We start from the raw sequence: 25,000 nt of genomic DNA, 5'->3' as shown, positions 1-25,000 counted from the left end.
AAATGAGAGAGAGAGAGAGAGAGAGAGAGAGAGAGAGAGAGAGAGAGAGAGAGAGAGAGAGAGAAACTGCCTCTAGAAGTCCCTGAGAATGGTATATAAAACCTCAAGTTTTTGGTTGTCTATGATGGTCAATAATATTAGTAATAAGGGAGCAGCTGGGTAGCTCACTGTATTGAAAGCCAGGTCTAGAGACAGGAGGGTCTTAGATTCAAATCTAGCCTCAGATACTTCTTAGCTGTGTGACCCTGGGCAAGTCACTTAACCCCCCACTGCCTAGCCCTTACAGCTCTTCTGCCTTGGAAGAAATACACAGTATTGATTTTAAGATGGAAAGTAAGGGTTTAAAAAATAATAATATTAATCCTAGCAGCTAACATTTATATAGCACATGTAGGTTTTGTTGTCAGTCATTTTTCAATCATGTCTCACTCCTTGTGACCCTGTTTGGGATTTTCTTGGCAAAAATATTGGAGGAGTTTGACATTTCCTTCTCCAACTCATTTTATAGATGAGGAAATTGAGACCAACAGGGTGAAGTGACTTGTCCAGAGTCATACAGCTAGTAAGTGTCTGAGGCCAGATTTGAACTTAGAAAGATGAATCTTCCTGATTCCAGACCTGGAATTCTATCTACTGTACCACCTAGCTACCCATTAAAAAATGCTATTTTCCTACAGAATTTTAAGTCCTATGAAGGTAGAATTTGTGTCATGCTGATACTTTTTTTCTAGCATACAATGGTGGTCCTTACATAGGAGGTACTTGAGAAATGGTTGCTGAATATGAATAGAGAGAAGAATTTCACAGCCACACTGGATTTGGATTCATAGAATCTGACAATCTCCTTCATCTATAAAATGAGCATGAAAAAAAAATGTTCCAATTCCCTAAAAATCAGAAAAATTAAATCAAAACAATCCCAGTGTATCATCTTGCAACTATTACATTGGTAAAAAAATTTTTTAAACCAGCAAAGAATAATAAAAATTCAATGAGAGTAGAGCTGCGGAGAAGCATACCCTTTAATACATAAGTGAACATCAGTCCCAATCAACAAATGCATATTGGACCTTTCAAAATGGGCAGCTCTTGAGCATCCCAAGCCCATGATCCCCAAAACAGAAGCTATTTCTTTTCCCTCAAGCTCACCCCCCCCCCCTCCTCTTTTGAATTTCCCTCCTTTTGTTGGGGGCATTGACATACTTACAGTCACTCAGGTTTCAACCTTGGCATCAACCTCAACTCTTCACTCTTCCTTCACCCCTACACGTACAACTGATTGCAAAATGTTTGCTGTTTCTACCCCTGCCACAGTTCTCCCATCTATCCCTTTCCTCTACTCACACAGTCATCATCTCACAGTAGCTTGTTCTTAATGGGGTATTCCTGCCTCAAGTCTCTCTCTATTCTAATCTGACCTCCACACTGCTGCCAAAATGGTGTTCCTAAAGCACGGATCTAACTTTCTAATTTCCCTAATTGATAAATTCTAATGACTTCCTATTACTGTCATCATATTGTATTATATGTATGTATTTTATATGTATACGTTTATTATAATATAGAACACATCATTACACAAATATTTCTATAATATTATACATAATTGTTATATTATTTATTATATACAAATCTGCCCTGTTAGACACCTAAAGTCCTTTACAACATGGCTTCAATTTTTTTTTAAGCCCTTACCTTCCATCTTGGAATCAATACTGTATATTGGTTCCAATGCAGAAGAGCGCTAAGGCGCTAGGCCATGGGGGTTAAGTGACTTGCCCAGGATCATACAACTAGGAAGAGTCTAAAACCCATTTAAACCCAGGACCTCACATTTCCAGAACTTGATCTCTAGCTGCTGAGTCACCTCGCTGTACCCTCCAATCTACTTTCCTGTCTTGCTATATATTATTCTATTATTCCTCCTTCCTACAGTCCAGTCAAACTGGCCTTCCTTTCATATCACCCTCTATAACCCATCTTTATGCCTTTGCCCAGCCCGCCCACCTTACCTCTGCCTCTTAATTCCCAGCTTCATCAAAGCTCAGCTCAAATATTGACTTTTAAAGGAAGCCTTTCCTGAACTCTCTAGTTACTAGGGCCCCCTCCAAATTACCTTGCATTCTTTTTGTATATAATAACACCAGTATACATATTATTACCCCAGATTAAACTCTTTGAGAGTAGTGGCTATTTCATTTTCAACTATGTATTCCCAGCATCTAAGTTGGAATAATAGTTGTTGCAGTCATTTTTTTCAGTGGCATCCAACTCTCGGTGACCCCATCTGGGATTTTCTTGGCAAAGATACTGGAGTGGTGTGCCATTTCCTTCTCCAGCTTATGTTATAAACAAGGAAACTGAGGTAAATAGGAGTAAATGACTTGCCCAGGATCACGCAGCTAGAAAGTGTCTGAAGCCAGATTTCAACTCAGATTTTCTGGTTCCTGGCCCAGTGCTCTAAGCACTGCACCCCGTAGTTGGAATAGAATGGACACTTAATAAATGCCTGTTAGTTGATTTGTTGGCAGATTGTTAGTGAATCTACTGTAGGCTGCTGGAAACTCTTTTGAAAGCAATCAGGTTGCCAATAAGAGTCAGAAGGATCAGTTCTTAACCCAACATTCCATTGCTAGGCCTTTATTCTAAAATATTATAATAAGGGAAAAGGAACCTATCTATACAAAAATATTCATAGCTGTTATATTTCTAATAGCAAAAAAAATGGAAACCATATATCCACCAATTGGAGAATGGCTGAATAAATTATAGTATATGAGTTTAACGGAATATTATGGTACCATAAAAAAGATAAATATAGAAAGTACAAGAAAATATGGAAAGACCTATATGAGGTGGTACAAAGTGATATTAGCAGAACAAGAACTGTATACACACTGACTCCAATACTATTTTTTTTTAAAGGAAAGAAAGAGAAGAAAACCTGAAGTGGTAGATTTTCAGATGGCCTTGAAGGGGTACACAGAACAAAAAATATTTTTAAAAACTGTTTTTTTGTTGAGTAATTTATTTGGTTCTACCCTTGTTACATGCTAATGGTTTTATGTGAGATCATTATTCATTTGACTTATTTTATTCTTTGGGGTTCTGTAGTGGTTTTCTTTACATTTTGTTTTAAAATCAGGAATAAGGTAGATTATCTTTTCGGTCCTTCCTAGCTCTACATTTTATTATTGTATGACCCGAGTATAATATTTCACAAGCTATTCATTTGCTGCATTATGCTAGATTCTGAACAAAAGTCCATTTGGGGAATGTATCCTTGGATACCTCTCAAGGGCCTTCTGACTTGCTTATCTGTTGAGAAGCATAGAGCCAGGGTACAGACCACTTTGGTGTGAGATTTCTCCACCCCTCTCCGGTCTATGGGGCAACAATATTTCAGGATCTTTTAGATGGTTGGAATTTGCCAGTGTTTGACTGCTGTCAACACTGTCTCTCCCTTGGAGGCAGCCCTCCCGTGTAGACACCAGTTCTGCTCTCCAGCAGGCTGTTTGTGATAACTGTCTTTTTGTTTAGCGAGGACTGAAATAACCCTGGCACAGTCTAGGAGGCAAACCTAATGACAAGAGATCTGTCACAGTTTTCCCAGTGACAACTAAAATAAAGTTCCCCAGCAAATGTGGGTGTGGAGCTGCATGTCTGTCTTACTTGGGATGGCCTTTAAAAGCACAACCAACTCTGTCTTAGCCCCTTCCATGGAGCAATTTCCATTTTGCACTAGGGTTCTTGAAACACAAATTAGCTAGTCCAAACGATCGTCCTTGAGGGATTTATTTAGCCCCCAAAAAAAAGAAAGTAGGAGAAAAAAAGCCATTTTAAGGAAAATAACAATTATAAAATGCCTGGTAGCACTCAGCTGTATTTGGCTGTCATAAACTCATCTGGAATTTTACAGATATCTTGTACTGAACAACTCCTTTCTATTTTTCACCCAGGTGCTCTGCAGCCATGCCTGCTGAACTAAAACAAACAGGATTCTGTACCTGCTCTCAATGAAAGTCTCCATTAAACCTTGACATAAGTAAACCAAAGTCTTTTATTTTAACCATCCAATTCTTGCAACCCTCTGACATGAGAGGTTTTAATGATCCTTTTTTTTAATGGCCCCCATCCCAATGCCATCGTCACTCAAAACTACCAGTGAGATTTGCCTTCTCGTTCACCTCAAAGACTTCCATAGTTCAACATAATTAAGACCACATCCAGATATACGGCAACTTCAGCAACAGGGAGAATTTTCAAAACGAGTTTGCCTCCTCCTTGTACCTCAGACGCGAAGGAGGCAAGAAGACATTTTTGTCTGGTTTACCGGAAACTTACCGACATCAATCTGAATTCTATTCTCTTTCTATGGTAAATATTAATTCTAAAGGAAAACACCACGCTTCAAATTTGCAGCATGAAATGAATTATTTTACTGTTAGGCAGAGGGCAGAATTTTGGATGAAGCAGTGGCTATTTTTTATATCATTATTATTGTGTTTTAACAAACTTTATAGCCCATATTGTTTGTTCTCAAATAACTTTTCCCCCCTTCTTTTCTGCCATCAATTACTTGGTTTGTTCCCTTCACTGTATGATGTTGGAATCAAGAGATTGATACTGCTCAATGGTATATAATTTAGTATTATGTGCACTGGGTTTATGCGGTGGGAGTCAGACAAAACATAGCATTTGAACACTATCCATTTATTAGCTCTAAGAAAGAGATTTATACTGTGACAAGTAGACAATAACTCTGTTTTCTGATAAGCCAAAGAGGTCTGCTTTTGAATCCAATACACAGAGTAGCTTACCCTTTCACCAATAACTCTGTTTACTAGTGTGAGTATATTTTAATAATAAACTTGATATATATGTAAATTTATTTTAATCTAATTTTATCAACCGAACTCTCCTAAAAATGAGCCTTTGTAGATTGTTTTCATATCTGAGTTATAGATTTCTGTATCCTATTCCCAGATTGATTTCCAGGCTATAATTCTGTCAAGATTTCTTCCTGGTGTCAAAAACAGCAACACCACAGCTAGAGTGTTTTATAATTGGCATCACACCTGAACCAGAATTATAGCCCTAATGTGCTTTCCCAGGGTGGGTGGTTTGATTTTCGAATCTCTCTTTCTCTCAGTCTATAACCGGACTTCAAGGTTTTATGGCAAAAATTATCGGCAGGATTAATCATGAAATGTTTAATTCAAAGCATATGCTTGGGTGGGGCAGAGAAAGGAAAAGGAGGGAGAAAAGAAAAGGAAGAGAAAGCATCCTCTGAGCAAAGGGAAGCCCATGTAGGAAAATGATTAAACACGAGACAGAGGATTAGATCAAGCTTGTAAATGAATATTTTAAAATGTATCTGCCTTCTTCCTGCTTCGAGGTCAAATAAATTAAGCCACTGTTCCCTACTAATTCTCTAGCTGCTGATCCTTACTACCTGGGCGAGTGGGTTCTTTGCAAGCCTAAATGAAAGCAGAGTCATATTTGTGAAGCGCTTTCTTGCCCATTTAAAAATAAGCACTGTATCTACCTCAAATCATAGGGCTGGTTCTTTGACACTAGTATACATAGTATATGGGTTCAGCAAATACAACATTCTGACCTGGGGTTTAGAAACATGGCAATAGACACGTCTCCTCTAACCCACATTGATTCATGTGGTTTTTCTAAGGGTAAGATTATCTTAAGTTGATCCAGAGTGCCTTTCGTCCCCAAACATTTCACGTACTTAAAATGAGATACAGTCCAGCCATGATGAGATTACTTGTCCAACATGGGAACAAAACAAAAAAGGTATTGTGGCCTCGACTGAAATCATAGCCCCAGAATTTCACAACTCATGTTAAAGGTCAATAAGAGGAACAATTTTAACAGTGATGAAAAGCTCAGAAAGCAACACTGTTTGGGAGTTATTATGGAAATCAGAGAAGACTGAGGACTGATATAGTGGAAAGCCAGTGAAGTTTAAATGATGAGGCCGTAACAACAACAGGATATTTGACATGAATTACTGTAATCAATGGCAAAATGCTCCAGCAGAATGAGAATGGGGGCGTTGTTATTGGGAAGAGAGAGAGTGAGAGAATAGCAAAGACCTGGCACTGTGGGAGATACAAAAAAACCAGTTTAGTGAAGAGACAGGCATGTACACAAAGTTAAATGACAATATAAGAGAAGTCGCAAGGCAGGATAGGTTGAATCTTTCTCCAACAATTGCCCTGATAACAGATTGCTGCTTTGAGGATCAAATGAGTTCACGTGCATGAAAGTGCTTAGGAAAATATTTTTTAAAACTCACACACAAGCATATTGCATTATTAATAGTAATGATAACCCAGCATTCTATTCTGAGCTCTCCACTCTGGAGCATAGAATCTTGGAAAAGTCAGTCAACCTTAGGCTGAATTTTCCCATTTTAGAAAGGAGAATATTGTTTGAATATAGTATACTTGAGAATTACTTTAAGAGCTATGAGGTAGACATGAATTACAGAGTTCTAATGAGGCAACAGCTGCAATTTAGTCCTGGCCACTACAATGCCAGGAAAGGCTAGTTAACTGGAAGTTTTTTCAAATAAGAGAAAGGAATATCATACTGATATTGAAAGATAAAAGAAAAACAGCTAGAAGCTATCTAAAACTATATTTATTCCAAATTCTTTCAGTCTCCATCCTGATCTTCTCTGTGATAATGCTGACTGTTCAGTTCAGTCACATAATCCTAGAGGGCAAGGATCTTACTTACTCAATTCATTTAATACCATAACCAAAGGAATGCTTAATAAATATTTTTGAATAGAGAAAAGAATTCAGTGGATAGAAGCTGATATTAGGAAAAGATTTACAGTGATATTGTAAATACAATCTCTAACAATAGTCAGCTTTGTAAACTCTAGCAAGTTATTTCACTTTTCCCATCAGTAAGGGGAGGGAGGGTGACTTCTCAGTCTCTTCCAGCTCCCACATTCAATGTTCTGGGCCTCTTTCAGTTCTTATTCTTTATTCAAAGATCACTTATAGCTCCTATATTCGATTGCCACTCTGACAATCCTATTCTATTACTCCACATATCCAGAGTGAGGGAGTAACCACTTGTGGTAGGCTGGTAATAAGGAGTATGGATGTGAATAATTTACAAGTTGACAAATTAAGGGAAAAGATGAGTCAGTTTACTGTGGCAAGCTGGTTATTTTAAGAATTTCCTTGCAAGGATGCTTTCTGGAAAACTTGGAAAGCCTTCCAAGAACTGATGCAAAGTGAAGTGAGCAGAACCAAAAGAATGGTGTACACCTTAACAACAATACAACAATATTATATGATGGTCAACTATGAATGACTTAACTATTCCCAGCAATAAAATATACAAGCTCCAAGACAATTCTGAGGGGCTTATGACAAAAAAAATATGCTATCTACTTTCAGAGAAGGAACTGATGGAGTCTGATTGCAGATCAAAGCATACCATTATTTTAACCCTTGCCTTCTGTGTTAGAATTGATATTCAGTATAAATTCCAAGGCAGAAAAGTGGTAAGGGCTAGGCAATTGGGCTTAAGTGACTTGCGTAGGGTCACACAGCTGGGAAATGTCTGAGGTCATATTAGAACCTAGGACTTCCCTCCTGTGTGTGGGTAGATGCAGTGGGCATCTGATAGTATAATTAGCTCTAGATTTAGATTCAGAAGACATGGGTTCAAATCCTAGCCCCATCAATTATTACCTTTTTGTCTTTGAGCCAGTCACTTCTTCTGGACCTCAACTCCCTCATGTACAACATAATACAGTTTAACTCAGGCATTTATAAGGTCTCGAAATCCTGTGATCCAAATTACAAAAAGTCTAACAAGGGAGACCCTCACCAAGCTTCAAAAATACTTGCTACGACCAATAACATACCTGTTGGGTGTGAATCCCACATTTTCCAGGAGAGTTGCTTGATCTGCGTCTCGAGGGAAACCATGAAGCACCCATCCATAGCAAATACAATCCTGTTCACCAAGACGTTTTGCGAGAACTCTAATGACGATTTGATCAGGAACTAGAAGGGAAAACAATAAGATTTTGTTTTAGACAAAGGTCATAAAATAGAATTTATGAAATTTCTCTTGGCAGAACAGCATGGGAAGACTTGTGTGAACTGATGCACAGTAAAGTAGGCAGAACCAGGAAAGCAATATACACAGTAACTACAGCAATTTAAATTAAAAAAAAAAAAACACACACACACACAACAAAACAATCAAAATTAAATGTTGTGAAAATGTAATGACCATTTCTATTCATCTTTCTATTCTCTTATGTAAGCAGCACAGGACTTTATAAAGAGTAGTCACTCATGAAATGGTGGCTGGATTTTATGTCCAGCTCTATGGAGTTTGGCCCTCAAGGCAAAAGTTTGGGTTGGTATTTAGATCAATTGAATGATTAATAATAATTTCAACTATATACTTTGCTTTACAATGGTTTTCAAGGTCTTTCCAGTGTGTTTGTTTATATGCCTCCTTCAAGGAAGGAAATATGTCTTCCATTTTTAAAAGACTTGCAATAATTTCCAGTGTGTAGAGATCTATGTCCCCAAGGAAATGAAAGAAAAAGGAAAAGAATCTATATGTACAATAATATTTATAGCAACAATGTTTGTGGTGGCAAAGAATTGGAAACCAAGAGATGCCTAATCAATTGGAGAATGTCTGAATAAGGTATGTGTGTGAATATGATGGAATACTAACTAATGTACTTCAAGGAAGGAAATATGTCTTCCATTTTTAAAAGACTTGCAATAATTTCCAGTGTGTAGAGATCTATGTCCCCAAGGACAGTGCACAATCATGTAAATGCTTATCATATTTTTAATTACAGAAAAATCAGCTCCATCACTGATGGATACACCTAATTCAGAGACAAGATTATACTCTTGAATACAATGTCCCACGTGCTTAAAGAGTGGAAGAATTATGAGTTTATCATGTTAATGCTGATTATCATTTTCAAATGATTTCACTAGAGAAATCAGTCTCATAGCCAGTATGTCTCACAGGCAGGATTTGAACTCAGGTCTTCCTCAGAGGTTAGCTCTCTAATCATTATACCATACTGCCTCTCAAGTTTATAACTGAAGAAACTAAGAACCTAAGAGGTTAAGTAGCAACGACAATAATAATAGCTAAAATTTATGTATCGTTTTCAAGTTTGTAAAGCACTTTACATTTATCATTCCATTTGATCCTCAAAACAACCCTGTGAAGAGGGTGCTATTATTATCCTCCCCATTTTACTGTTTATAAAAACTGTAACTTGACAGGGGTCATCCAAGTCAGTAGATGGGAGATGGGATTTGAAGCCACGTCCTCTTAACTCCCAACTCCATTGCTCTTTTTTCCCCTTCTATACCATACTCTATTTTCACACTATTAATATGTCCATAATAATTCTTAGCATTTATGAAACCAGAATGAGTTTGGTATTTAGAGAAGACCGTTGTTTTCATAATTAGAAACCCAAGCATTCAATTCAAAAGCATATGCCTAAAATTAGAATCTTTGCATATAAATGCACACACATAGCAAGATGCAAATCCAAGTAAGAATACTGGGGGAGCCTTAGCAAAAAGAAGGGCGATAGTGGACTGGGGAAATGAATCACTGAACTAGGAACATTGAGTATGTGCTTTGTTCCTCCCACTGGAGCTCTATGAAGCCAAACTGTGGAAGTCCTCCCGACACATCTGATGCTCAGAGCAGCACAAGGGAGCTTTGCAGCAAGTCCACAAAGGAGACTGGGTGTCAGCCAGCTTTTTGGTTTTCATCTAGGTGGGAGATCCCCTGTTTTGGTACAAAATGATTTAACAAGCTGGCCCCAGGTTCAGCTTTCAGGTTGCACTGACCTTCCCCTGTAGGTTTAGGACTTATAAGATGACCAACCCTAGTTCTATTTTCGTTTTGGGTTTTTTGGCTAAACCATGATCTCCTATAACTTGCTTTTCTCTAATCTTCACCGCACATTCTTTTCTGATTCATATTTAGAACCAAATATTTCTCAAGATTCCATGTTTCAGAGATAACTGAAGACTACGGGAAATGTATATAGAAAATGAAATATTACATGGAAACCTCTTATTTACATTGACACAACTGACATTTTCCTGAAATTTATACCTTCTCCCCCAGACTCATTAAATATCCTATGTGGGTGATGTTCTGAGTTCCAGCAATTTGCACTGCATTCCCTGCAATTTGCACTCATTTTTCAGAGATGATTGGTAAATATTACCATTGTTTGCTGTGAAATTAGTTCTCAAGAGAAGATAGTTTCCTATATAGTTATTATAACTGACTGCTTCACACCTTCTTTAGAGATACATAGCTTCCCTAATACAATCCTACAGATAAAAGAAACTCAAAAAATAAGTGCTTCTCTGAGACTTACAACAATGTAAACAGAAAGAACAATAAAAACAAAACTGAATGTTTTGTAATTATCATGACCAAGCTTTGACCAGAGAAGGGCTGGAGATGTGTACCTGTCTTCCTTCCCCAGAGATGGGGGGAGCTACGGCTGTAGAATATTGCTTATTCTTTCAGACATGGTTGAAGTTTGTTGAATTGTGGTTTCTTTGTAAATTTCTGTTATAAAGGAAGGTCTGACAAGATAAGGGAGCGGAAGGAGGGATATATTTGGCAATGCATGTGAAAGAAAAACAAAAGGTATGAACAACAAAAAAATGTTCATATAATTTGAGCTGAGCCTGGAAAGCTGGCTACTATTTCAATAGGTGGAGCTGGGCAAAAGGCATTACAGATACAGGAAACACTAAAGAAAGGCAGAGAAATGGGAAAGTTTGGGGAATGTGTGTAGAACAGTGAATAATTTATTTGCCAAAAATAGAATATTCAAAGAAGCTATACTGAAATAAAGGTAGAAAGGTAGATGGAGGCCAAAATATAAAGGTCCTTGAATGTCAGGCTAAAGATCTGGTACTTTTTTTTTCAGGAGAGAGGTAGCAGAAAGAGCACTGGATTTGATGGATCACCTGGATTTATGTTCCAGATCTGCCAATTACTATTGTGTGGGACTTTAAGGTCATTCTCCTCCTTTCCGGGCCTTACTTTCTTCCACTGTAAAATGAGGAGGTCTAGCTATAATCCAGTGATCACTGGGGAGGGGGATTAGCAAAGGTTTATAAGCAGGGAAGTAACATGATCAGAGCTATGTGTTAAAGAGTAAATTGTCAGCTCTGTGCAATGAGAAAGGGATAGATTGGAGGCAGGGAGGGGGGCAGCTGGGTAGCTCAGTGAATTGATTGAGAGTCAGGCCTAGAGACGGGAGGTGCCAGGTTCAAATGCGGCCTCAGACACTTCCCAGCTGCGTGACCCTGAGCAAGTCACTTGACCCCCATTGCCCACCCTTACCACTCTTCCACCTAGGAGCCAATACACAGAAGTTAAGGGTTTAAAAAAAAAAAGAATGGAGGCAGGGAGATCTATTAGGAGGCTGAGGTATAAAAGTGATGATAAGAATAGGCAAAAAAGAGATATATGTAAGAAATATTGACACAATGGCCCTCACTGTACTGAGAGACCAGGGCTCTTCATTGTACTAATTTGAATATAGCCACCAGCACAATGGAGGTTCTTTAAAGAACTTAGAAAGAGCAGGATCATAACTAAACTCAATTTGGTTCTATGCACAGACTATTTACTTTTGGATGCAAAGGGAAAAGCCAAAGTCCTAGGCCATCCCTCAAGGAGTTTACATATAAATTCTGTAAAGGGTTTAAACCTAGTACCAGTCCACAAATATTGAATGATGATCACTTAGTTTTTTATGGCTTGACATTACCTTTCATCTCCTTTAGAAACTCAAAACCCACATTGCTCCAAGGGGATTGTGAAAAGGAAAGCGGCATCATGTTATAGTTGAAAGAAGACCTGTGAATCAGGTCTAATATTTTGTATGGTTTTTTTTAAAACTGAAATATCTGTGGACCCCTTGTTTCCCTCAGGAGACTGACTATAAAAGCTCCATGAACACAAGGGCTGTTTCATTTTTATCCTTTTCTCTATTGTGCTCGGTCAAATTTTTGGTACACAGTAAGCACTTAACAAATGCTTATTGAAAACTGAATTTAGTTTTAACATTAGCTCAGCAAGTGATTAAATATATGAATTGCAGATGAGTCTTGGTCTCTGTTTCCTTCATCACCTTTAAAATGAGGTGTTGGATTCGAGTGTCTCAAAGGGCTTTGCAATGACTTTTTATGGCTATTACAAAGAAGGAGGTGAGAATGGACTTTTAAAGATGATCTTCAAATATATGGGAAAATGTTCTTCAAAATGTAATGGTGAGGGGGCAGCTGGGTAGCTCAGTGGATTGAGAGCCAGGCCTAGAGACGGGAGGTCCTAGGTTCAAATCTGGCCTCAGACATTTCCCAGCTGTGTGACCCTGGGCAAGTCACTTGACCCCCATTGCCTATCCTTACCACTCTTCTGCCTTGGAGCCAATACACAGTATTGACTCGAAGACAGAAGGTAAGGGTTTAAAAAAATGTAATGGTGAAAATTGTCTTTCCTAAGAGCAGAATGATTAAATATAATACTTCTTTTAAGTTGTCCTCCTCTGTTGTGTTAGAATGGAATCATAGAACCACAGAATCCTAGAATCCATACAACTTAGCAACAGCGGGGATCTGAGAGATCATTAGGTCCAAGCCCATCTGGATCTAACAGTCCCTTGAAGATATTCTGTTTAAAAATCAAACTTTCTATTTTACACCCATCAGACACATAAAGATGACAAAAGAGGAAAATGGCGCACGTGGGAGGAGCTATGGGAAAATAGGCACATTGATGTACTATAGGTGAAGCTATGAATTAGTCCAGTCATTCTAGAAAGAGATTTTCAAATTACCAAACTGTACTTACTTTGGCCCAACTATACAGCTCCTAGTCCTGTACTCCAGAGATCAGAGAAAGAGGAAAAGGACCTATATATCTAAATATATATCTATATCTGTACATATAATATGTGGGTATATATGTTATATATATAACATTTTTTTCATCATAGTTGAAAGTTGGAAACCCAAAGAAGCAGTATGTATTGGGAAACAGCAACACAAATTATGATATATGAATGTAATAGAATAATAATGCACCATAAGAAATTACTAAATGGATAGTTTCAGAGGAAACTAGGAAGATTTTTATGAACTGATTCAGAGTGAAAGGAACAGAACTGGGAGAAAAAAAAACGTATAATGAAAACAACACAGAGAAAAACAACTTTAGAAACTCTAAGGCAAGGCAATTACAGACGACTAAAGACAAAACAAGCCATTCCTGCCAGAAAGGTGATAAACTTTAAAATGCAGAATGAGACATATTTGGGAAATGGCCAATGTGGGAATTTGTTTTGCTGTAACATGCATATTCAAAATAAGGGTCTTATTTTTCAGTTTTTAAAATTGTTCAATGGCAGGTTGGAAGGGTTTGGGAAAGAGTATACAAAACTGGTAAAAAGGATTAAATTTTGAAAAAAGAAATCAAACTAATAGTATAGAATAAGACACATTTTCACATATGAGTAGTGCACATAAATATGTTTTGATAAATATACTTATTTTATATAAAGGAGGTTTTTTTTTTATTTGGGTTGAGGGGAAGAGTAATTATTCCTCCTCTTCTCCCCCTCCCCCCAAAAAGAAAAAGAGCATCAATGAAACATCTAAAAATACACAAACAAGCGATAACAGAAGGAAGAAGTACAGATAAGTAAGGCAATGATATTTTATTTTAAAATTTTTATTTTTATTGTCATACAAAACACAGTTCCATATTAGTCATTGTTGTAAGAACACACATCATACATAAACAAAACTTCAAAATAAAGCCACAAATACACTGATGTGAAAGATGACTCCAATAATCCTTTCTCTGGAGATGGATAGCATTCCCTGCCCTAAGTCTTTCAGGATTATCCCAGATCATTGATGGGCAAACTACGACCCGTGGGACGGATGCGGTCCTTCTCCTTCATAATCTTTCAGTCATTAATAGGGCTTAGTATCACAAAAAATACAAGAATTTTATAAAATGTATCATTGCTATTTTTTAATAAATTTATATTGGCCTGCCTAAAGATTTTTTCCTTTCCTTTGGCCCCTTTTTAAAAAGTTTGCCCATCACTATCCCAGATCATTGCATTGCATTGCTGGGAATAGCCAAGTTTGCACAGATAATCAATGTACAATATTGCTGTGATTGTGTACGATGTTCTCTCAGTTCTGCTTACTTTGCTTTTTCTGAAACCAACTCACTTATCATTTCTTATAGCACAATAGTATTCCATCACCAACATGTACCACAATTTGTTCAGCATTCCCCAATTGATGGGAATTCCCTCAATTTCCTATTCTTTGCCCCTACAAAAAGAGGCGGTATAAATATTTTTGTACAAGTAGGTCCTTTCCCCTTTTTTATTAGTCTTTGGGATACAGAGCCAATAATGGTATTACTGGATTTAGAGGGTATGCCCTTTGGGCATAGTTCCAAATTGCCCTCCAGGATGATTGGATCAGTTCACAACTCTACCAACAATGCATTAGTGTCCCAATTTTAAGGCAATGATTTTTTTTTGTAGTTGTAAATGACTGTAGTGTTTTTATTTTTTTAATACTATCTTTTATTTAATTAATTAATTTAGAACATTTATCCATGGTTACAGGATTCATGTTCTATCCCTCCCCTCCTCCCACCTCCTCCCATAGCCAACGTACAATTCCACTGGGTTTTACATGTGTCATTGATCAAGACCTATTTTCCATATTATTGATATTTGTGCTAGGGTGCTCATTTTGAGTCAATATCCCTAATTATATCCCTACCCTATTCACCCATGTGATCAAGAAGTTGTTTTTCTTCTGTGTTTCTACTCCTATAGTTCTTCCTCTGAATGTGGATAGTGTTCTTTCTCATAGGTCCCTCATAGTTGTCCTGGATCATTGCATTGTTGCTAGTAGGGAAGTCCATTACTTTCGATTTTACCACAATGTATCCGTCTCTGTGTACAATGTTCTCGTCTCTGTGTACAATGTTCTCCTGGTTCTGTTCCTTTCACTCTGCATCAGTTCCTGGAGGTCATTCCAGTTCACATGGAATTCCTTCAGTTCCTTATTCCTTTGAGGTAAGGCAGTAATTTTAAGAGACAAGCTGACATATATATTCATGATTTAAAATGCAAACCTCATTTTCTGGTCTTCTTTGCATGCAGAAATGCTCCTATTTTGTTGATTACTATTTTAGTTCATAATAAAAAGAATAAGCATGATCTGGGAGCATTTTAGCTCCTTCTAGCTTAATATTCATGTTATTGTTAATGACTTTTAAATGCCTGTGGAAAGATAAAGAAACCTCTATATTGTTATATTAATATTCAAGAATTTAGAATGACATAAGATAGTAGAACCAGAAAAGACTTTAGACACCATATAGTTCTATCCTCTCACCTTAGAAATGAGGAAAATTGTGACTTTATCCAAGCTCACTCTACAAATGAGTGGCCAATAGACTCAATCAAAGTCTCTTGATTTCCATTCAAGACTCTATCATATTCAGGAAGCTTTCCAATTGTCTGTCCTCACCCCAACTCTTAATATGCAGAAAGATCTTTGCTCTCATTTATTTGGGAGTTTCTACCAAGGATGAAAAATACAATCCATCCATGCCCGACCATCTTTGTGCTTCCTGTACATTTCTTCCCCACTCCACAATTCTCATTCTAGGAGTCTCCCCAACATGCTGGAAATCTTTCTTTTCTTCTGAAATTGGGTCAATTATTGATAGAGCACTCTGGCTGTCCACCTTTCATTCCTCACTTTTCCCATCCTTGATTCCTGTTCCTTTTGAAAGTTCCTTTTTGGCAATTCATTGTAGCCTATTCATTACCCTCTGTGCTTGGTGTCTTTACCATGACAACTTTTCAATCAGCACAAGAAAATGGCTTATTCCAAGTTATGGAAGAAGACAACTCCCAGGAGGAAATTGAGAAAAGGGAGTTTCCTCTCCCTTGTACTTGGCAAGTTCACTATTTTTGCTTTTCTGAACATAGAGGAGAGAAGAGAATTAGACTCTAGTAGCTTTTACATACTTGTAACTAGTACTTTTGGTAATTTCATTATGGTTTTGAATTGTGAAATTTATTTTTAATCCCAATTGATATATACCACTACCCAGGAGCTGGGACAATACAACAATACAGCAATTTGAAAGAATTTTTTGCTAATTATGAGTGAAGATCAAAAATATTTTTCAGGTCTTCATGTGTTCATGGGACAGATCACTAAGGGATCTTCTTCAGTTAACACAACACAATTTTGTGGGAATAAAAATAATAATAGAACAATGAAGAAGTTATCTTGGGACGTGAGAGCCTTTAGAGACCACATGGTCTAACCCCCTTGTTTACACAGATGAGAACAGAAAAAAATAATCAATTTGTCTAATAATTAATAACAAGTTGTAGCAGAATCTGTACTTGAACTCAGGTCTCCTGTTCCTCAGTCTCTTGCTTTTTCCCCTTTATAAGACTGCCTGTTGAGTAATGCCATTTTCACTTAGATATCCTACCTTATGCCATCTTTCTGGATTACTCATTCCATCAATCAATCAGCATGCATTTTAAGAACCTCTTACACTAAGCACAGGGGAGAATACAAAGATGTATTAATATAAATTCGGTTCTTCTATTTATTTTATTTTATTTATTTTTTAAAACCCTCATCTTCCAATCTTGGAGTCAATACTGTGTATTGGCTCCAAGGCAGAAGAGTGGTAAGGGTAGGCAATGGTGGTCAAGTGACTTGCCCAAGGTCACACAGCTGGGAAGTATCTGAGGCTGTTCTATTTAGATACAACAGATTTCCTGTGTAACATCTGCTAACCTTGGTGTCATATATATGATGAAAAATTCTATGCACTGGGCGGCAAATCTGGTTATGAAGTGGCAGGTCTTGAAGGAAAGGGTTCTAGAAAGTTCCTTACATATATCTATAGACACAGCTAGTTTTCCTGAGCAGAAATGGTTTTGTCCTCATCCCCCAATACATATATACTTTCATCATCGATGTCCCTTCATTGTTCAGTTGAGGGTTGATCTATATATCATGTTTTGACTCTGACATGAGCAAATCCCACAATTCTCACCCCTGAGATCCTCCAACCCTGGGCTTCACCAAAAAGCTCCAGGTGTGGGTTGTTACAGTATTCTTAAAGAGCTCCAAAGATTATGGTATGAACTGAGGATCTAGGTGAGTTACAAAGGCAAAGGCAAAGCTATTCCTGTTTAAAATTTTTTCTCACACAACATTAGGGAGCTTCCCCCATAGAGCAGGGCTTCTGTGGCACTTATCTGGGTTGAGGTGAAGAGGGGTGGGAGATATTGCTAGAGGCTAAAGCAAATTATAGATGACTCTGGATGCACTGACTTGAACTGCCTCATCTGAGGCAAGAAAAACTCTCTCCAAATGAGCTTTTTCTTCTCACCTTCTCGAAAGATTCCCTGAAACATGTGAGATCCCAGGACACAGCCCTGGAGAAGACCATACATTTAGCTAAACTGTCCAAGAAATCTACCTCCTCTCCTATCTCCAGTTAGTATGCTTTTATTCTCTTTCAGTCTCTTTTTTTTCTCCCTCTTTTTAAAACTCTTTTTCCCTGTGAAGGCTATCGACTCATTTCTTCCACCTTGCCCTATCTGGCTGGCCAGTTCAGCACAAATGCACTTTTCGGAAAGGATTTCTGCTGTTGTGTTCTGCCAAAAGTTTAAAGTCCCCTTGATAATACTGCCCATTTAGCCTTTATCCTTTTTTCAGATAGAGATTTTTCAGCTTGGGTCTAAAGTCTTTCACCATTAATTCAGATGCCTAAGGCTTGATTTCAGTGCTTGACAGTTAACATCTTACCCTGAGTACTAGCTGCTGCTAAGGGCTACCTCCTTGGAATGTCCTGTCAACCCTAAATTTAGCAAAGTGCAAGATGTGAATGTCCTATTATTTTAGGAGGCCACACTGGATAACTTCACTTGCTTGCTCAAGCTCTTCCATGAAAAACATGAGTCCTCACAATGACCTTACAGGAGTTTAACTTCAATTCATTTGTTTCCTAATAGACTTGGTTACTGATTTTAAATAGTGGCTTAACACAGCTTATCAATGGAGACTGTGACAAGCCCAAGAGACATAGCATCCAGACTAGAATGAGTCTATGCCCTAAAGACTGAATTCCCCCCCAAATCAAGCATGGTGATGGTCCCCACATGCCATACCTGATGGATTGTGAGGCTTTCTCTGACTCTGCCATTTCACTCTATGCCAAATCACAGAATTCAAGAACTGGGTCATCTTAGAAACTGTCTGGTTCAAATGCCTAATTTTACATGTAAAGATTCTGAGGCCCAGAGAGGAAGACAGTTCTTCCCAAGGTGACACAGGTTTCTCCAGTCCCAATCTGTAGACTTTCCATTTCATCATGCTGCCATCTGTTGTAGTTTTCTATAACTAATCCCCCTTCTTACTTTTAAGTGAATGTGCTCTAGATGCAAAATATTCAAACATTAGAGCTCAAAGGCATCTGAGACTTGAAAGAGTGTTTCAGAAATGGGGAAGTGACATTCCTAGGGTATATGAATTTGGGCAAAACTTACCTTGTCTTCCTTCCTGGGCACTCCTCTCCCTTTCTACATCTCTCCATCTCCAGCTCTCCTGCTGACGAGGTAATGACTCAAGGAAGCAGTCATTTGGTATTGTAACAAACCTGGGGCCTATATGAACTTAGATTAATTCCCATCTTGAAAAAAATTAGTTCATGACCCTCCTGGCTACTCTCATTGAACAACTTTGCTACAATCCCACACGTGAAGTTCCACTTCTGAGACTTCTTTTCCCCTTAAAGGCCACCTTAGGTGGAGGTTGGGGGAGTGGGAAGGGACTGGGGATAGGATCTAGCCAGCTAAGTGACTTAATGGATTGAGATCCAGGCCTAGAGATGGGAGGTCCTGGGTTCAAACAAGAATTCCTAGCTGTGTGATCCTGGACAAGTCACTTAACCCACAATTGCCTAGCCCTTACTGTTTTTCTGCCTTGAAACCAATACACTTAGATGAAAAAAAAAAAGGCTGACTTGTATAAAGCTAAAGATATGAGTGTTGGTCGGGGTAGGGAAGAAATCATGGAATTTGAGAGTTGGAAAGGACCTCATAGGCCATCTAGTCCAACCCATTAACCAAGGAATGTCCACTGTAAAATATCAGGCAAATGTTGATCCAACCTCTGCTCAAGGACCTCCCAAGACACTCAATTCTACTTCTAGAGAGCATTAACTGGCATCAAGCCTAAATTGACGTCTTCACAATGTCCCCTCACTACTCTTGGTTCTGCCCTCTAGAACCAGAAATAGCAAATCTGATCTTTCCCTCCAAATGACAGCCCTTCTGATACTTATATATGTTCCTCCCTTTCCCTACCCCTAAGTGACAAGGAGATGAAACAATCAGTGTGCCACTGCTAGTCATTTACAACAAAGGGGTACAAAACAGAGAAGGATCCTACATACAAAAACATTTATAGCAGCACTTTTTGGAAGAAGCAAAGAACTGGAAGGGAAGCAGGTGTTCATCAGTTGGGGAATGAATGAACAAAAAGATGTACGTGAATGTTTGGTGGATTGCCATGCTATAAGAAATGATCAACAGGAAAAATTCAGAAAAACCTGGGAAGCACGAAGAAAGAAAAATCAAGAGAACAATTTCCACAAGGAGCATAATAATATAAAGGAAAAGTCCCCTGAAAAACTTCAGAACTCTGATCAATGTAGTGGCCTACTATGACTTTGGAGGACTGATGGTATAAAGCAAAACGATGCTGGGCTTTAGGGGAAGATTGAGGCACATATTTCCAGACAGAGTCACTGTGTTTACTCCTTGTTTGTATTAGGAGGGTTCTGTTGTTGTTGGGGATTTTGAAGGGTAATCACTGGGAAATGATCATAGTATTAAAAAATAAAATAATTTTCTTAAAAGACCCAATCGATATATCCTCAGTGCCCCTCAATCTCTCAGTCCTGAACTGGGGAATACTGAATGAGGAAATACCCTCCTCCTCCTCTTCAAGCAACTAGGGAGGTAGGCAGGTTCCCAGGCAAAGTCAATGAACATTCATTCTTGGTAAGACCTTCTGGGATGGGGTGAAGATTAGGAGAAGGTCGAAGATGGTGGCAGCCGGGTCTTTTTACACCCCAAGCCTTTAGGTGCTTTTGAAAAGTGAGAAAAGGAAGCTCTAGAAAGCCTGAGCTCAGAGACATGAGGTTGGTCCCTTTTAGAAAGCACCTGTTGTTACCATCAGAGAAATTCAAAGAAACCTAATCCATCCTCATTTCTTAAAGACTACGAGTGAACATAATAGCATGGCATCAGCTCCTGGAAATTGCTAGTGCCTGCCTGCCTTTTCCCCAGATGTAAATGGAAATCATGATTGTCTTTCCAAGCACCTATAGTGCTAATAGACAGGCTGGGGGCTCAGCCATCCTGCCATTCCCAGATCCTTACATGTGTTTGTTTATTATTTACTGCCACCTGCTGGCCAAAGTTGTATCCTGCACCACCTCAGATAGCCTACTCAGAAATGAACAGAGAATAGAATCACAGAGAATTGTCTAGAAGGGCCAAGGAATAATAGAAGGCATGCGTTACCCCCACAATATTCATCGCTTACATTCTGAAATTCTACAAAGAAATTAATCTAATATTATATGTCTTTCTGATAAACTCAGGCCATAGGTAACAGTTTAAAACAATTTCAAAGAACTCCTCTCTGCAGAAAATAGGACCAAGATGAAAATTTCTTAGGTATATTGGATTTTTTTTAATTTATAGAAATATGTTGTCCCTAGACCTAGTCAATTCTTCCAAACCCCCAACTTCGTAAATCTCATGCCTCCTCTCTTTGGCAATAACTAAGGCAAAAGGCTTAGAGAAAGCCAAGAAATACAGTTCTAGAAGAGTCAAGACTCCCAGGCCTTGTGGAAAATCTCTCCTTGCATAGCAGACAAAGTGCTGGGATTTCTGCCAAGGGGACATTTTACTTTTTTTAATTTCATTTGATCTGATTGATAGCTGTTTTTTCTGTTTTGCATTTTGTTGAGGTAAATGAGTCTCATTTAATCAAAAATGTTTATTTAAGGACCATCATTCTACAAATGCTGTGGGGTAAGGATGATACTTTGTGAGATCAATGAACTATTAGAGCTCCTTGCAAAATGGGAGCTTGGATCCTTTCATCCCATCTTACCATGATTCAATGAAGCCTGGTTTAATCTCTAGTACACAGAGTAACTTTGGAACATAGGTCAGATGTAAGCAAGATGAGCTAAATTTTTATTTTTGGATTTTATAATGTAGTCCAAAACCTAATGTTGTCAAAAGATTATAGCTGTGTAAGCTTCATGCCTACTGGAGAGGTATAGTGAGTGCCAAATAAAAAATAAATTGGTTTTAACTTCTCCAGAGGCACAAGTCAAAACATCGCTCAGTGAAGAGAGGAGAATTGGGGAGGGACATGCCTAATATCTCAATAAACTTAAGTGGGAGAAAAATCTCAAGCTCTAACCAGGACAGTCCCCTGTGGTCCCAGATTTAGGTTCCATTCTGTGTGCCATTTTAAAGTAGCTATTTGAGGCTAAAAAATTCATGTGGGTGTGTTCAACTCCACAGTGGTGTGAGATGGGCAACTTGTAAATATATCCTAAATAAATTTTAAAGGTGCTGGTGGTCTTGTCTATGATTTGGAGGAGAATAAGGGAGGGAGCTGTTGTAGAAACTAGGCATCTGAGATCAGAGGGAAGAGGAAGGAGGAGTAGAAATGAGACAACATCAGTAGTTGGTGACATTAATATAAACAAATAAAAAATCTGGAGTTTATGTATATAGTATGTGTATATACATATATATGGAGGAATCCATATAGTTCCTCAGTGAAATGCTGAGGCCAGTTACTGAGCTTCAATGTCTCCTTTCCACTTTCCAGACTGTGTTGAGGATGCAAGTAGCCTTTTTGTTAATCTGGTGTGGGCTGGTAGATTTAGAGCTGAAAGAAGTTGCTATAGTATACTCAAGGGCTCTGAAGAATAACTTGATCTAGAAGAAAGGGTGGTTTGATCTGAATTCCTATTGACTAGCTTTTGTGGATGGAAGAAATCATTGCAAAGAGAGGCAGCCAGGTAGAGAGTGGATAGAATACCTGTACAAAGGCCTGAAAGCAGGAGGATCTGAATTCGGATATGACCTCAGACACTTCCTAGTTGTGTGACCCTGGGCAAGTCACTTAACCCCAACTGCCTAGCCCTTGCTTCTCTTCTGTCTTAGAATTGATAGTGAGGCAGAAGGTAAAGGTTTAAAAAAAAAAAAGTCATTGCATAGAGCCAAAGCTTGAGATTGGAAGTGGAGGTGGAGGAAGGAATTGGATTATCAGGCAGAGAGTGGTCCTCAAAGACAAAAGACCTGGTTTCAATTCTTACCTCAGACACGGACTAGTTGTGTGACTCTGGGCAAGTCACTTAACCTCTCTCAGAGCTCTAGGCAGGTCTCTAAAACAATAGGTTACAGTGAAGGTACTGGCCTACATTAGCGGAGAGAATTCTCTATCCTAATGAAATAGAAGATCCAGTCCCTATTCCTAATGGCTCTCCTTTTTCCATAAACACACATCCATCCCTATAACCCTGAACCACAACAGTTTTTTCTAGTTTGATCCCTGGCTCCTGGAGATATCAGGCTGGAAAATGAATGGCAAATTTTCCTTTTTGCTTTTGGTGTCGGGGAGGCTAGTAAATGAGCTCTTTTACTATATTTTGATATAGAGATAGTAAAGTTAGGCTGTATAGATATGCAGCCTAGTTAATTCAGACTCAAATGTTTGATTATTTTATAATTTACTTTGGTCACAATCACAAATTCCAAACTTTTAAGGAATCATTGACAATTGCCCATTCTTCCCTTCCCTTTCTTGTGTGGTTTTAGTACAAAGTTTTTTTTGACAGAGGGCTTAATATGGTCCTCTGTCTTCTAATATGCTCATCGGTAAGTAGGTGCCATGATAATACATGTATATTTGCTAATGTATGTATTTATACTGGCTTTTCTGCCCAAAATCTTTGGCCTCATCTTCCATTCAACAAGATTCACTTTTGTATTCTTGAGTCGTTCCAGAAGATGTGTAAACCCATTTTCAGAAGAAAAACCCATTTCAGTTTCACCTGCCTGGGACACTGACAAAAGCCAAGGGAATTTGAAACAGATCAGGAATTAGAATTCTGAAAAGAGATCTAGAGGGCATCTCTAGGAAGGCCTTGGTGTCATCTCTTTGTGCTCTGCCATGGGACTTCCAGACTGGAGAAGACAGTGTTTAGTCCTCTGTAGGCTACTGCCTGTCAAGACCAATTTCATAGCTGAATAGCCTGGAATGTTATTCTTTCTCCGTAGCCACTGTGGCCATGGAGAAAGAAGGAAGAGTTTCCAAGGTATCTCCAATGAAAACAAGGAGAAAAACCACCTACTCATTGATTATTCACGTCATAGGACCAAAAGTATGTCTGATTGTTTCACAGCCTCAGTTTCCTGCAGCCAACTATGATCCTTTGATGACTATACCTAGTAAATTATGATTTTAAGATGTAAAGCAACAATAGAAACAGTCCAGGTGAGCTAATGGGATAAAAGGATAATGGAAGGACCATTCTGCCAAATGAACCTATTGATGAAACAAGGACTCGTTAAACCTCAGTCCATTAACAGAAATTCCAGCATTTAAAACCTAGTTGCTTTTGACTATCCTGGCCACAGATTTTCTTCAACTGAAAAAAAAAAAAAAAAAAAGACTCCTACCTATTTTCCATAAAGAAATCTTTGTAGCAATCCCAGTGGAAAAGTCAAAAGTTTGACTTGAAAAAAGGAGCTACTTCAAAAGCATTGTCAAACAGAGGTGAGGGTTTCTTTAAAATGCATAAATTAAAGGGGTGTATGTTAATACACCTATAGGAAACTTTACATTGGGGGTTCTGACCGGGGGCGGGCAAGAAGATGTGTATCCGTGTGTTTTGGGGAGGTGAATAAAATATACATTTAATAAAAGAGCAAATTAATCTGTTTATTACTTACTGTTTGGACTGCCTGTGTGTGTGCGCGCGCGCGCGCGTGTGTGTGTGTGTGTGTGTGTGTGTGTGTGTGTGTGTAGAAAAATGAAAGAAAAATGTAGAATTTTCTCAATAATAAAAAAGGAGTTGCACTGCGGGGCCCCTAAAGCTTGTGAAAAATTAAACTCGACGGATTCAAACTGTCCTATTTCCACTTCAAAAGAGAAGAGGCACTGAGCTCTTCCCAACTTATCTTCAAACGCCCAGCACCCTAGAAAGTTTCTTTAAAAAAATAAAGTCTCCTGTTCCCCCAAGCACTGTACCGGTTACTGTATCCACTGTCTCTCCCTCTTCTAATTATACCCATGTGAGTCTATTAATCAACTTGTAAATTATTTAGAGAGTCATGCGCTATCTTCAGCTAGTACAAACACACTGCATGCAAAGACTTGCTGAAAACGCACAGAGGTCCCTACGGGTCTCTCTCCCGTGTTAAGACAGCTTGCAGCTCGCCAATACAGCGCCGTTAAAAACAAGGAATAACATTCAGCTTTACCTCCTCAGATAGAAAGATTTACTTTGCCTTTCAACTCAGCAACTCTTTGCAAGTTTTTAACAAAAGAGAAAAGCTGGCCTATTGTCGAATCTTTAGTGAGCATTTAGTGATGAGAATATTAATTCGCCTTCAGAAATGAAGGCTTGGGCAAAGGACTGATCATTATCAGCCGTGGGGCTGGTCTTTGGGAGGTCATTCACAATATTTCCAAGTTAAAATGTTTGTTTGGTTCCTAATTGCCGTACTTGGAGC

At 38.4% G+C, this 25,000-nt stretch overlaps 1 protein-coding gene across 1 annotated transcript in view; it reads right to left on the bottom strand.

Moving 5' to 3' along the window:
* AK8 (adenylate kinase 8) overlaps window positions 1-25,000 on the bottom strand; it is a 159,229-nt gene that overhangs the window by 42,226 nt on the left and 92,003 nt on the right. The window contains exon 11 of the mRNA XM_044659686.1: window positions 7,913-8,054. Coding sequence (XP_044515621.1) covers window positions 7,913-8,054 — 142 coding nt within the window. The remainder of the gene's footprint in view (window positions 1-7,912; window positions 8,055-25,000) is intronic.

This window comes from Gracilinanus agilis, chromosome 2, assembly GCF_016433145.1.
Source record: "Gracilinanus agilis isolate LMUSP501 chromosome 2, AgileGrace, whole genome shotgun sequence".
Lineage (NCBI taxonomy): Eukaryota > Metazoa > Chordata > Mammalia > Didelphimorphia > Didelphidae > Gracilinanus > Gracilinanus agilis.
This window is presented reverse-complemented; position numbering and strand designations above follow the sequence as displayed.